At 34.7% G+C, this 15,998-nt stretch overlaps 1 protein-coding gene across 15 annotated transcripts in view; it reads left to right on the top strand.

The window, feature by feature from the left end:
- Positions 1-15,998, top strand: part of PPP2R5C (protein phosphatase 2 regulatory subunit B'gamma) — a 204,500-nt gene that overhangs the window by 117,623 nt on the left and 70,879 nt on the right. For all 15 annotated transcript variants that reach the window (XM_031953232.1, XM_031953229.1, XM_031953231.1 and 12 more), the window contains one exon: positions 6,923-7,122. In XM_031953232.1, coding sequence (XP_031809092.1) covers positions 6,923-7,122 — 200 coding nt within the window. The remainder of the gene's footprint in view (positions 1-6,922; positions 7,123-15,998) is intronic.

Raw genomic sequence — 15,998 nt, 5'->3', positions numbered from 1 at the left:
CCCCTTTCCCTAGATGATTTTGCACTAGAAAAACTGTGACTTTAATAAGGTATTATTTACTCTAGCCCATCCTCGACACAAGTTGCAGAATTAAAGTCATTGAGTGGCTGTGGTTTAAAAAAAAATTGTTATCTGGTGGCCAGATTTTTATTGATGAGCCTTTCCAAATATAGCTAGGCCATTCCTTCCTTAGATGTTAAGTCCATTAATAGGCTCAAAACCTTTGAGAGCTCAGATACCCTTGTGTTATGATGGAGCATTAGAAGAGTTATTAGTACTTAAAAATAGCTAACAAGCTCTATAGCAGATTTGCAAAATGCTTTGCATGTATTATCACTTTTGATAAGTTGACTATTTACTAATTTGGTCTGGAACTTTTCAAAAATTTGGTTTCTGTTCTGTAGCCCCTATCTCTTCTATATGAAAAATAAAACAAGTTCTCTTAAGTACCTTTATGTAGAATTCTTCTGAGTCCAGAAACTTGAATGCAAATAAAGCAGCATGGCACTTTACTATCTTAAATATCTTGAACTTCAGTTCTTTTTTTAACTATGTTTATTTTAATTTTCTCCTTGGTCAAGACTAATTCGAATTAAATAACTGTGTCTTTATTTTAATGATCTCAGCTATCTCTAAACATTAGACCTATCCCTTTTTTATTCTTTTGCTTCAAATTTACATTTCTAAGGTTTTTCCTTAACGTCTTTTATTAGTTGAACCCATTTTGCAGCTTAGTACTCTCTTATTTATCTTTAATTACATTCCCTTCTTTTACTTTTTGCTTAGTGATCTTGAGCCTAGTTACCTAATACTGTTGGGGTTTTTGGAGTGACTTGCCCATCTCCTTTTAAACTTTAAATATGTCTAAAATTTCAATACAAAGTCTATAGATTTTACCTTTTCAATCCCATCTAGCTCATTCGATCCAATTATCAGAATTTTATTTTTTAGAGATTACTCTCTATTGAGTTAGTATTCCCCTTGGGAGGGATAAGTGCTAGACCTCCTTTCCCAAATTAACTAATCAGAGACATCTTCAGGTACAAAGGGAAAGCATTTATTTAGTTCCTGCAAGGAGAGGCCCATGTCAGGATTTAAATAGCAAAAGACCCAAGCCTTTTATTGGATAGACTAAAAGGAAGTAACCATCCTTGATCAATGATCACCAATGTTGTCTGCTTCCTGTGGATCACTTCCTGTCACTTCCAGTCACTGACTTAGGATCTTTTTAGAGATCTCTAGGCCCAGAGATCATGTGACTTCATGCAACTTGAGATCCAAATCTCCACATGGTCCCATTCACCCTTGTTTTTAGTCGTAAGATTATGTCTGTCATTCTATCATTTCTACAAACTTTGTAAATAAGGAATTTCCTAAATTTTGTCAATATTTCTCCAACTATGCCAACATTTTCTCCCTTATATTTTATAAATTCTAAGATAACATTGACACTTTGTTTTCAAGGATTCATTTGTTTGTTTTGTGAATTGAAGTGGAAAAAAAAAACTGCGTGTATAGGTATAGGAAACCTGGTTTCAAATCTTGTTTTCACTTTTAATAACTTTGTCTTTAGGCAAGTCATATCTCTTAGCAACATCATTTTCTCTATCTGTAAAGTGAAAATGTCTATTGTGAGGTTGTCATGACATTCAGTGTCTTTCCAACTTTCTCTGAATTCTTTATATTCTTCATTTCTTGTGGCATATTAACATCTCATTACTTTTGACCAGATTTATTCACATAATATTTGTAACTTTGTAAGTTATAAAGTACTTTATAAATATCAACTATAAAAATACTTTGTTAATTGTAAAGTACCATTTAAATATGGGTACTTTTAAAAATCATTGTTGCTGTTACTAACCAATCATTTCTTCTTATTGGTCAAAATTAAATCCAGAGTCATTAACTCAAGTCTGTACAGTAAGGAGGATTTGCTGAAGACACTAGGACTTTTTCGCACAGATAGAAGACTTAGGAGAAATACAATTACATTCTTCAGTTATTTGAGATTGGTTATCATATTAAAGAGATATTAGACTTAATCTTCTTGACTGCAAAAGGAATGACTAGGACTACTAATGGAGTAGAAGTTATAGAAAAGCTGATTTCATCTCAATGTATATAAAACTTTCCAATAATTAAAACTGTCCAGAAATGTAGTGGACTGCCTCAAGAAGAAATGAGATAACCTTTTTATTTTCTTCCAGCTCTTGTGATTCTAGGAAATTGAGTTATCTATTCAAGGGAAAGCAAATAATCATCCATTTGGTTGGGACATGAAATATAGTTAAGGAGTGTATTGTGAAAAGTCTGAGAAGAGAGGATGGAGGCAGACTCACTATTAGACAAGGGACTTATGAAGACTGCCAGGAGTTAGAAGTTTTTAAGCAGTAATGTGTGATACTAGCATACTTACTCTAATTACTGCAGAACATATATTCTTCCATGCATCTATATAATCCATTACACAATTTAATTCTTGAATACATATATATATATATATATATATATATATGCATATTATCCTGTCTTTCCTAAATAAATCCAAAGTGGCTTGATAGAAAGGTCCATATTTATATATTTTGTTATTTCCCAAAGGACTTAACATCATAAACAATCAATAAATACTTAACAGGGTTTTATATATTTGTGTCATAATGGTAGTTCAAGCAGCAATGAAACTAAGAGTTTCAGCAATGAGACAAGGCAGTGGTAGTACAATGAAAAATCACATTTATTTCTAAATGTACTTTCTCTATTTTCAACCTACTTCTGCCCACTAAACCTTTCCTTGTAACAAAAATTGATCATGATAAATTAAGGGCCAGATCTGAGACATGAGTTCAAATCCAGTCTCTCTTAACACTATGATTTTAAGCAAGTCACTTCCCTTCTATATAGGGGCCTTAGTTTCCTCATCTCTAAAATGAAATGGTTAAACTAAATGATAGGAAAGTTCCCTTTCAGCTTTAAATATATGCGCCTATGATCCTGTTGTTTCCTTTGACTTCTAAAATGAAAATTTTAACAAGATAAGTTAGGCATTTACTACTTGGAGAAAGATGATTATTGCACTGGGTGGCTATTTTTACTTAGAATATAGCTGACTTTTTATAGCCAGTCTTTTCCTTTTGGCCATTGGATTCCTTTACAGTCTTATTATCATCAGTGTTCTTTGTATCAAAAAATATAAAATAAAATATTCTGACATGGTGGCAGGTGACAATTCATTGTATTTTGCTAAAACTGTAACAGTAGTTCCCCAATCTTTTTTGGGGGGACAGGTATGTTGTCAATAGAGGTTATTGACTCAGAAATAGATGCATTATGGTAAGAAAAGCATTGAGATAACCCAATTTAAGAGCATTAACAAATCTGAGCACATCTAAAGGATAGGCAATCAAGGTAAAGACCAGGTCATAAGATCAGAATCTGATGAAGTAAGCTAAGGGATAGCTGGGCTTTTGTTTGTTTGTTTTGTTTAGCTATATTGGACAAAAGAGAAGAATCAAAGAAGGGATTGGACCACTGCCCTGGAGACATGAAGTAAATGGTACTCACAGACTGAGAGGAGCCCCAGCTATTCAACTCTTCTCTGCCAAAGAAAAGAGTTTCTAGCTTGGAAAAAGATAGAACAAATATGACTAATAGGGAGTTGTTGTCCAGGATAAGAAGATAATGAAAGCGCATCCTTGGTGCTTTTGAGCTCAAGTTACCCAAATTAGACAAAGTATGTAATGAAAGAATTAGCAGGTATGATTACTAAGCCACTGTCAAGGATTTTTAGGAAATGATGAATTGAAAAAATATCACAGTAAAGGTACATGTCCCAATTTACAAAATAAAGAAATGAAATCTACAGTTGTAGGCTAAAAGTTCTTAACTTTTTTGCATCACAGACCCCTTTCGCAGTCTGATGAAGTTTATAAAATACAAGGAATTAAAGGAAATCAATTATTAAAATGAGTCCAGGAACCCCAGTTTAAAAAGCATTTGCTGTAATCCAATCAACTTAAAAAAAAAAATTAATTCTTTTGCTTCCACACCTATTATTTTTGTATGTACCTTCATTCCTCTCCACTTACTAAATTTACCTCAGCTTGTCACAAAGTTTTGCCTTATAAGTTGTTGGTTTTTTAAAGTTCAACAAAACCAACATGTGGCCTTGTCGAATTGCACATGTTGCCCATGATTAGCAAATAGTATTATTCAGCTGCAGCTCCACTCTATATAGTGCTTTAAGGTTTGCAACAAGCCTTACACATGCTTATTTGATCCTCACAACAGTTCTGCATAATAAATACTATTGTAACACATTTATACACATGGGACAACTGAAGGTTAGTGAGATTTTGACTTGCCCAGTGTCACAAAGGAGTAAGTATCTGAACTGGGATTTGAACTTATATTTTCCATGCTCTTAAATCCCATGTGCCATTTATTGTATCATGCTACTCTGGAGAGAGAGGATTTTCCATCACCAAAAGTTTAAAAAAAAATCACTCAATTAACAGGTAAATATGGTGCAATGAATTAGAGTGCTGGACCTTGAATCAAGTAGACCGAAGTTTAAATCCCATCCCAGGCCTTTATTACCTATGTTATTCTGGGCAAATCACTTAACCTGTCTGCCTCAGTTTCCTTATCTTTAAGTGGGGATAATAGTAGCAACTATCTTATAGGGTTGTTAGAAGGATCAGATAGGGATAATAATTGTAATGTGCTTTGTGAACTATGTAAAACTGATTTATTAAAGTGCCCATTGCTAATTTCCTAGCTGCTAAAGATACAATGAATGAAACTAGTCTTCTAAGAAACATTCTAATGGAAAAGACAAGTACACACACACACACACACACACACACACACAAATATGTATTTATGGAATAATATGGGACAAAGGTCAGGAAGGAGTGCATTGCAGACATGAGAAATAGTGCAATAGCATAGAGATAGAATTTCATTTCTATGTAAAGGATAAGAGATGACTGGATTGCTTAATTGCGTAGTGTAAGAGGAGAAGGGGAAGTTGTATTCTATGAGGCTAGAAAGCTGAGGCAGATCTGGGTCAGTTCATGAAAGGTTTTTCAATCTAAATAGAGAAGTTTATATCTTATTGTAAAGGCGATAGGAAATTACTACAGTTGATTGATTAGAGTCATCCTATAAATGATATATTTAAGAAATATCACTTCGTCAGTGGTATGTAGAATGGGTTGAAGAAATAAGAGGCTTGAGCCATGCTCAGTCTGAATTGAATTTAATTGAAATAATGCAGGTAAGAAATGATGAGTCTAAACTAAAGCGGCAGCTGTTTGGATAAAGAGACTTTTGGATGCAAGAACAGCAAGATTTTGACTATTGGCTGTATAGAGTAAGGGAAAAGGAGAAATTGAGGATAATGAACCTTGGAGACCCAAAGAATGGTAGTGCCTGCAGAGGAAGGTTACATGACCACTTGTCAGATATGGGCAAGATGAGATGGATTTGAGTTTCCTTCTAGATCTGAGATTAAGTAATTTGATGATGGGTTGAAGTAAAACTGGAAAAGTTAGATAATGGATTAAAAGTAAGTAATGGGAGTTCCTTGAATTCCAGAATAAGCAGCTCCAATTTTATCCTGAAGGCAGTTTGATAGAGTCCTGGATTGTAAGCATAAATTTAGTTCCTGGTTCTATTCACTATTATAACCTTATTCACTTCTCTCTCTAGGCCTCAGTTTCCATATCTATAAAATGAGAGGTTTAGACTAAATGAGCTTCACTCTAAATTCTGTGATCCCTGTGGCAACATTAATTATAAATCTACCAGTGAAGATTTTAGAAGCCACTGTGAAACTCCATTTCTGATCTCTTTTCCTTTGCATATTGCTCTCTCCAATGCCTGGAATGCATTCTTACACCTCTTACAGTCTTTTCTTTCCTTTCCTTTGAGACTAAGCTAGAGCTCCAGCTTATATAGAGAGACTCTCTTGATTCCTACTTACCCAGTTTAATGCCTGTCTGCCTCCCCCAAAACTCAAAACTGCCTTATATTTGTCTTGTATATATTCCTTATGTGCAAATCAGCTTTGACAGAGAGGATTTCCTCAATGACAATTATTAGCTAATTGGTCTGGTCCAGGGTATACCTGAGTATAGTTGTCTTCCCCAATAGGATGTAAGCTCCTATAGCTTACTGTATAATTTTTTTATCTTTTTACCCTCTCAGTGCCTAGCATAGGACTTGGCACAAGTTCTCTTTGTTTAAGACACATCAAATGATTCCAAATGCAGATGTGCAACCTTTCTACAACTTCCTGAGAATCTATGGAGCACTCAGAGATGAATGATTTTCTCCCAAATCACACAACCAGAATATCTCAGAGGCAAGATTAGAATCCAGATCATCCCTACTATGTAGGGCCATTTTTCGCTTCATTGCTTCACATTGGCCATTTTCATGTGACAGGCATGAGAGTGTCTTCTACTCTAAATCTCAGGCTAAGATGTGTTATTCTTTTTCTCCCCTCAAATATCAGTACCATCCAAGTTATCAAGTATTGAAGATACTTATCTGTATTCATTTGTGATTTAAATAACCAGTAATGTGCAGAATGTAGATGCATTGAACTAAACGTATAATGAAAGGGAAAACTACATGAAGAGAATATATCTATTCTTCAAGGAAAATTGAACAGCCAGCCACATACTCTGTCATGATGGCTTTTATTTACTCTGTTGCTGGATGGTAACTTAAGCCAGATAGAGCCAATGTACATTTTGGATATCTTCATATTAATGCCACCCACTCTCATTTTTTAACTCGTCTCAAATGACTCTCCCCTTCTCTCTAATTCTTGACTCCCATATGTTATAATTGAGGTAATATTTAGAATGGACTATTACAATCTGATTTTTTCTTCTTTTCTGCCTTTCAGATGTACCTCCTGCTGATCAAGAGAAGCTTTTTATCCAGAAGTTGCGTCAATGTTGTGTCCTCTTTGATTTTGTTTCTGATCCACTAAGTGATCTAAAGTGGAAGGAAGTAAAACGAGCTGCTTTAAGTGAAATGGTAGAATATATCACACACAATCGAAATGTGATCACAGAGCCCATTTATCCCGAAGTAGTACATATGGTAAGTGATTCCATTTTTAATTATGGTTTCTCTTACTTTAGTTAGGCAATAGATTCAGGTATTTCAGGGTGGGATAAGGCAGCATATAGACTTCTTTTGCCATCATCTGTCTTTTCTGTTTACATTTGGAAGGATGTAGATATTTGTCATAGTTGTATGCAGTATGTATCTTAATTTTGTGTAATGTATAACTATTTATTGTATATCTTAATCACCATGCTCAGAGCATGGACGTTAATCCTAGCTGCTTCCCGTAGGTAGAGGAACCAACATGGATCAAAGTAAATATGTGTTTATGTTGTTATTTCAGTCCCCTTATTTGGGTTTCTATACCAGGCCTATACCTTTCTGACTACTTGCTTCACCATAGCTCTCTTCTCTTATAATTGTACTGTCCAAACTTTAGTATGTACAGCTATATCATAAAACTAAAAATTGGTAATTTCTCATAACTTCTATATTTTAGAGAAGAATATAATGTTCTCTGGGAACGGGTTTCTTGGGAGGCTTCTGGGAGCAGCCTTCATTTCAGTTCAATGTAATCACAAGTGCAGCCAGGTATTAAAAGTCCAAATCCTTTATTGTCTCTTTCCAAGTCTTGTCTCCTTCCTTGGGCCTAGTTAGCTTTCTGGAGGCCTATCTCTCTCCTTGGTTCCGAGAGCTTACGCTGCCTACTCTGGCTTATGAATCTCCTCGACTGAATCCTGGTTGAGGCTCAGAGTTTCTAGTGGGCTTGTGTCTGGCCCCGAGAGCTTCTTGCTTATATGCTCTACACTAAGTATACATCAATCATTATATCACTAGGAAACCATTATTTGTTGTAGGATTAAATCAATCCTAAACCTAGATTTAACTACTGTCTCCTCAATTCCACTTACTTAGCACCTTGTAAGAATACTAACAATTTTTATTTTCCACAATTGGCATTTTCCTTATTGATAACAAGAATAATTATTATAGGGTCCTTTTCAGTGTGAATACTATATTCATTAGTGAAAATTGCAAGTCTTCTGTGTCTTCTCATCTGATGCAATTCCTGTCCATTTTCTTCCACAAATCCTTCATAAGGTATCTTTATCCATCATTCTAGGGATCTTCATCTAGTCTTAAAACTCTTAATATGCATCTTTCAGGTTGTATTTCTTTTGTCCTTCTTTCTTGACACTTGACTATTGTTCCTCTTTCCCAGCCATATATTCTTGAATCAATTCTTTTTTCTATCTTTTGTATATGTGATTTTTGATAATGTTACAGCCAATTTACATCTGTCTTATGTTTTCACCATAGGTGTTCTGCAAATTTTATTCTTCAGAAATAATAGTGATCAATGATTGACAGCTATATTAACACCACACACACCCCCCAGCAGAGAATTGGTGTTTAAAGTTAGGGTTTTGTGTCAGAAGTCGTTTAGGATAAAACCAGCATACCATGTAGCCCATTTTCTCTTCTCAGTGGATACTTCAGTCAATTCCCTAGACTGCCTGTTCAACTGCATACCAATCTTTATCCATTTGTTTTATGTTGTTTACTGTCTGTATTAGAAGGCCTCTTTTTTGAACAGCTGTGGATCTCATGAAAAGGGAATGCACAGATTTTTATAGTTTTCTACAACAGACTATATATCTTCACAGTAACACAACTGACTGAAAGTTTTGGAAAATACACAATTTTACTGTAACATATAAAAAGTCAAACAAAACAAATTCCAGATTGACCATTTCCAGAAACATATGTCTCATTCTGTACCTTGATTCCATCATGTGTCCTCTGAAATCATAATTAGTCATTGCATTAACCACAGTTACCTTAAGTCTTTTAAAAGTTGTTTCCTTTAAGTCTTTTAAAGCTAATCTTTATTATTATTGTTATTAGCATTTTACTTATTAACATTAGTCTTTATAATAATGTTATTATTGTATAAATCAAAAATCTTAGGTACCTTCCTTTTTTCCCTCATCCTTTATGGCCCGGCATTTACAGGTTTCCACAGCCTGGCTTCTGTGTCCTATTCCAGACTTACTTTGTATGACTCCCCTTCTTATTCTCTGTGTTCCAGCCAAATTAAAAGTTGCCCCCTGAACTCAACATTAGTCATCCATACCTATGCCTTCTTATATAGACTGTCTCCTATGCCATTGGCACTCCTTTCCCATCATCCTTATCTTCCTTCTGGATTCTTCTGAGGTATCATTTCCTTTTCCCAATTGTTACTCTTTTTTTTTTTTTCCTTCTTCAAAATACCTGTAATTTCTCTGTAATTATAAGGCAGCTAGCTGACATAACAGATACAGTACTGGGACTTGAAATTTGAACTTGGTTTGAATCTAAGACCTTTACTTAGCTGTGTGACTTTGAGTAAATCATTTCATCTCACTCATCCTTAGTTTCCTCATCTGTAAAATAGAGATAATAATAGCATCTACTTCACAGAGCTATTATAAGTATCAAATGGGATAACATATATAAAGCTCTTTGCAAATCTTATGATACAATATAAATGTTAGCTATTATCATTGTTGTTATGAGGTTAAATGCTTCCCACCCTCAACCCCTAAATGGAAAGGAAAGCAAGTTCCTCAAAAAGCAGAAACTATTTAATTTTTGTCTTCATGGCTCCAAGGTACATTGGTATCTTGTAATATTGTATATTTTGTAAGTGTTCACTGAATTAGATTTAAACAAGGAATACAATAGGGCTTTGTTAGTAATTATGCTTATACTTATATATATAGCGCTTTATGATTCACAGAACATTTTTCCCACAATAGCCTTATAAATAGTGGAAAAATCATTACTCCCATTCTACAGTTGAGAAACATCATGCTTAGAAAGGTGGTAACTTGCTTGCAATCATGAGCTAATGAGGAAACGGATCTGAAAGCCCAAACTGAGCCCCTGCCTGATTGTATAGTCTCATAGCTTTAAAATGTCTTTATTTTCAACCAGAGTATCTCCTTTTGTTAAATGAGGGAGGTGGAAAAGAGGTTGAATTTGTTGATCTCTTAAGTCTGTTTTAGCCTTAATTCTCTTAACTGGAATCCAGCACTGCCACTCTCAGAAGGTGGAGGAGAGGGGGGAGGAATGATACTTAAATGTTTGTTCTCTAAAAAGATATGTTGTCCATGAAAATATTTAAATCTTTTTAGAGGCCTTAGTTATTTTGATATTTAATTGTTTTCCTATATTAGCTACAATTGCCTATTAAGCTTTAGAATAAGAAAATCCTGGGGTATTCATATGATTGACAAATATTACTTTCAATATGTTTCTAATGTCACTTTCCAAATCTTTACTATTCATTTGATTATTCTTAGTAAATACTAATAATAAAAAGTATGTATTGCATTTCAAAATCAATTTTACTCTGAAATGAAAACTTTATTTAAAGAAGTTTCCTTCCTCACCTCTTTTGTATTTTATAATCAGGGCTGTCTCAAATATTAAATAGGCCCCCAGTTAGTGTTCGTTTGCTCTCTGCCATTGTTTAGCAACCATTATAACTAAAGACCAATTTGACAACTTCCCTCAAACATTGGAAATCAAATACTAGGATCATATGATCATAGAACCAGAGGGCCCTTTAGAGATCATGTAGTTTAGGCTTTTTATTTTTCAAATAAAAAACTGAAGTTTAAAGCTGGAAACCCAGACACTTCTGACTCCAACTTCAATGCTTTTTTCGCTGCCTCATGGAAACAAAATAAATAACACAAGAACTAATTCATTTGAAAAGTTTGGTTTGACAAGTTCTAGTCAAATGCAAATTAAGACAACTCTAAGGTACCACTACAACCTCTCAAATTTACTAAAAAGACAGGAAAAGATAATGATGAATGTTAGAGGGAAGATGGGAAAACTGGGACACTAATGCAATATTGGTGGAGTTGTGAACTGATCCAACCATTCTGGGGAACAATATGGAACTATGTTCAAAGGGCTATCAAACTGTGCATATCCTTTGTGTTTCTATTGGGTCTGCATCCCAAAGAGATCATAGAGGGAAAGGGATCCACATGTGCAAAAAAAATGTTTATGGCAGCCCTTTTTGTGGTGGCAAGAAAGTGGAAATTGAGTCAATGCCCATCAGTTTGGAGAATGGCTGAATAAGTTATGGTATATGAATATTATGGAATATTATTGTTCTGTAAGAAATGACCAGCAGGATGATTTCAGAGAGGCCTGGAGAGACTTACAGGAACTGATGCTGAGTGAAATGAGCAGGGCCAGGAGATCATTGTACATGGCAATAGCAAGATTATACGATGATTGATTCTAATAAATGTGACTCTCTTCAAAAATGAGATGATTTGGGCCAATTCCAATGATCTTGTGATGAAGAGAGCCATCTGCACCCAGAGAGAGGACTGTGGGAACTTAGAATGGATCACAACAGCATTTTTACTCTTTTTGTTGTTGTTTGCTTGCATTTTATTTTGCTTCTCATTTGTTTTCCTTTTTTATTTGGTTTATCTTTTGGCAAGATAATTGTGTAGCTATATATGTATATATTGGATTTAACATATATTTTTACCATGTTTAACATTGGATTACTTGCCATCTAGGGGAGGGGATGGGGGGAAGAGAAGAAAAATTAGAACACAAGATTTTGCAAGGGTTAATGTTGAAAAATTATCCCTGAATATGTTTTGAAAATAAAAAGCTTTAAAAAAAAGAAAAGAAAAGAAAAAGAAAGAAAAGTTTGTTTTGAATTAGTAAAGAAATTAGTAAAAATTATTCATTATAGGGCAGCTAGGTGGCGCAGTAGAGAGAGCACCAGCCCTGAAGTCAGGAGGACCTGGGTTCAAATCTAGTCTCAGACATTTGACCCTTCCTAGCTGTGTGATCCTGGGCAAGTCACTTAACCCCAATTGCCTCAGCAAGAAAAAAAAATTATTCATTATAATTTTTTTTAAATATTTAAACTTTGAGAACAACTTCAGACTAATACACTATTGACTATTAATCACTTTAGCAGATAATCTTTTAGTAGATCAGTTGTTTGTATTTGGCAGTGTAATGTTCTCTATTTCGTTTTTCTTGGGGTTTCTGGGAGCAACCTTTGTTTCAGTTCAGTAATCACCACATGAGTAGCCAGGGGTTAAAGTCCAAATCCTTTATTGTTTCCTTCAAAGTCTCTCTCCTTTCCTGGGGCCCGGTTAGCTTTCTTAAAGGCCTATCTCTCTCCTTGGTTCCCAGAGGTTGAACTCCTGCCGCCAGTCCTTTGCCTTCTCTGCTTCTGCCAGCTTCTTGAGGTCCTCTTGAATGTGTCTTGGTTTCTGTGGGAGAGGCAGGAGGACTGCCACTGCGGTCTCTGTCTTCCAGTTCTGATTCTGGCTCAGTTTATCTGAGCTTATATTTTCTCTTATCATAGGTGTGAATCTTGTGGAACTATATAAAGTACTAAGTACATGTACTGAACTGGAGAACTTTTAAGCATCATGCTAAACAAACATTGTCTTTATCGATTCCACTGGGTTAGCACCTTGTAAGAATCTTTATTTCAGAGTTCTGACCCATAACATGGCAGTGTCTTTTTTTTTTTTTTTTTTCCATAAAAATATGCTGTAGTACTTAGGGAAAAAACCTTTAATTTGCCCAGAATAACCATCGGCCCTAAAGGGAGCCAAGACACAAGTTAGGCTTTGCTTTGGCTGAATTGTCCTAAATCTTGAATTAGTGAACAAGATGTTTTCTTTTTTTATTTCATGGTCCCATACCCTATTTTGTTAAGTTTTTATTAAAATTCCTGTTTGAGATCCATTTCTAAGACTTCATTTTCATTTCTGTCCTAACTCAGATGTATATGGACAGGAGTAGAGGGGTAGGAAGGGGGAAAGAGAGAGAGAGAGAATAGAATGAGATCTATCTCTGGCATAGATAAGGGTGTGAATGAGTATATGTATGTGTACACACACACACACACACACACACACACACACACACACACACGAGAATGCAGGAAAGGGACAGTACCAATATGAGCAACAATTCTTAGACTTAACACTGAAGATGAAACTTAGAATCTAAAGCATTCTTGTAATAGAAGACAATTTGTTTGTACTGGATGTGTTTACATTGCTTGATGAGTGTCTAATTAATTCTTGTAAGGAGATAAAGACTAGACCTATGATTTAATTGATATGGGGAATTCCTAGGTAAGGAATCTTAAAATACTGATGCAGGGCATTTCTCTGAACTGTGTAGTCTTAAAGAGTTGCCTGAAGTATTAAGAGGTTAGGATTTTCCTAAAGTGCAGATTTCTCCTTATTCTGTTTTTCTTTCTATTACCACCAGAATAAAATATAAAATCCTCTATTTAGCTTTTTTTTTTAATACCCTTCATAACTTTTCCTTTTTCTAACTTTACAGTCTTCTCATACTTCATAACTTGATGTACTCTTATGATCCAACACCACTGGCCTTCTTGCTGTTCCTTGCCCATAACACTCCATCTCTACACTTTGAACATTTTCACAGGCTGCCTCTCATATCTTGAATGTTCTTCCTCGTTTCCATCTGTTGACTTCCCTGACCTCCTGTCTCAGCTTCAATCCTCCCTTCTGCCAGGGACTTTTCTCTGGCCTCTCAATACTAATACCTCTTTTCTGAGATTACATCCAATTCACTCTTTGTTGTGTACATAGTTGTTTCAAATTCTTTGCCCCATTATAATGTGGGTTCCTTAAGGGCAGAAACTGTTTTTGCCTTTCTTCATATCCCCAGAGATTAACACATTGTAAGAGCTTAATAGATGGGTTTTTTGTTTTGTTTTGTTTTGTTTTGTTTTTGATGAGAGTTAATCCTGGACTTCTTTGGAAGTGAGATTAGTATATACTCTTCCCAGAGGGAAGAGAGAGAGAGAGAGACACACACACACACACACACACACACGTATAAATATAAACATGTAATTATTTGGTCATATATATGTATAAATATAAACATGTAATTATTTGGTCTTAGCTTCTTGATGTGTGGTAGCCCACAGTTATAACTTTTTAAAGTCTTCGAAGTCCATACTTGTAAGAGTACTTGGAACGTTAATTAACAAAAATTATATTGAGTAAACTGCCTTTCTACATAGCAAAAGAATCATAGAATTTTTAAAGTAGATGGGATGATAAGAAACACTGGCTAAGTTTATCTTTAAATTGGTTCTATAGTCCAAGGAATTTCCATGAAGAGAAAAGTACACACACAAAGTACTTTGATTCATTGTTCATGGTGTATAATGTATTATTAATTCAGAGAACCATGCAAAATGAGTTTTAAGTAGATCCAATAAATGAAAAGTTGGCTAATTTATGATCTAGAATTGGTCATTGGAATACATTCGGTAATGTATAAACACAGTCAATAGATGATCATTTTATCAGCAGAGATGATATAAAATGGTCTAAATCTTTTAATCTTTTGTTTGTTTTTACACTATTTTTGTACCAAAACCCATGTGGAGGTAAAAATTAAAAATGTAAAAATAAGAAAGCAAAAGTATTTATAATTAAAGCCATTGTAACAAAACAAACATCCTTGAAACTTATTAATTTACTTAAATTTAAAGCCTTCAGAATTCCCATTTAAAAAACAATACAACTTTAGTGTCTAGCTGCATCTCTGATAGCAGGGAATTCCTATTATGGAGAATATCATCAAAAAAAAGTTTAACAAATCTGTTTTCCATGATCCAGGTGATGTTTGTGAGACAATATTAATTAGAACATTTTATGGCTCTATTAGCTGCTATGATGTGCCATTTTCCTGGTGTGGGAAAATATTCTGGTACCTGAAAAGCTAGCTTCTTTGTGATTTAGAATCAGTAATTCACTTGCTGAAGCTAGAATCTTATGAGCTCTTGTCACCTTTCTTCTTCCTTCATCCTTTTCCAATCAGTCGACTGATTTATCTGTGCACTGGGCTAAGTACTGGAAATATAAAGAAACTTCAGCCTCCAGCACTGAAGTCATCCTCATCTAAATGTCCAAGCAACTCATAAAATTAAATCAACATACATAACACTGTGAATTAAAAAAAAAAAGTAGGATTGTAATGTATATTTAATAGCCCTCTTTTTTGCTAGGTTCAAAGATTTTCTTTTTACTTCAGAGATATTGAATCAACTTTGTTTACTCATTTAACTACATCCTTTAAAAAAAAGAAAAAAAAAAAAAGACATCCTGGTAGAGTTCATTATGAGAATGTATTAATGAGGGCTTCATTAATCTACATCTACAGAAAAGTAGATGACTTTTCTGAATCTTTCCTGCTAAAACCTGATTTTTAGTTCTTCCTAGAGCCTAAATATGAAATGAGGGCAATTTGTGTAATTCTCTGAATAAATCCTTCTTACATCTCTGATACTTTAAGGAGAGAGGACAATAAAGAGAAAAGAAACAGAAGATAGGGTTGGGGCTTGTTCCTTTCAAAAATGAAGAAGTGGAATTTTTCTTTGTGAATAACTATCATAAAATGAGGCCATCTCCATGTTCTGATCTATATCTTGCCATTGGATCCAGATGGCTCCAGAAGAAGAGAGTGAAGCTGGTTGTTTTGCATAGCTCTGTCTCACATAAATCCAATTCACTTGCAAGTCACGACATCACTTCCCTGATGTCATGGTTCTCTTCAAGAAGAGAGGTCAGACAACATCTATTCTAAAAGAAGTGAGGAGCATTCCCATCTCGTTGCCTTACTTTTTCAGATTAGTGTTTTATCATCTAAATAATTTCTGGAAAAGAATGTGTTAAAACCATCCAAATGAAACCCTAGGCATCAAAATGACCGTTATGTTTACCAAATGTATGTAATATTTTCTTCTAGGTTCTAAGTCAGCTTCACTTGAAATGCTTTCCAAGCTTGGAAAATTGCCAGTGATA

This window comes from Sarcophilus harrisii, chromosome 2 (assembly GCF_902635505.1).
Source record: "Sarcophilus harrisii chromosome 2, mSarHar1.11, whole genome shotgun sequence".
Taxonomy (NCBI): domain Eukaryota; kingdom Metazoa; phylum Chordata; class Mammalia; order Dasyuromorphia; family Dasyuridae; genus Sarcophilus; species Sarcophilus harrisii.
This window is presented reverse-complemented; position numbering and strand designations above follow the sequence as displayed.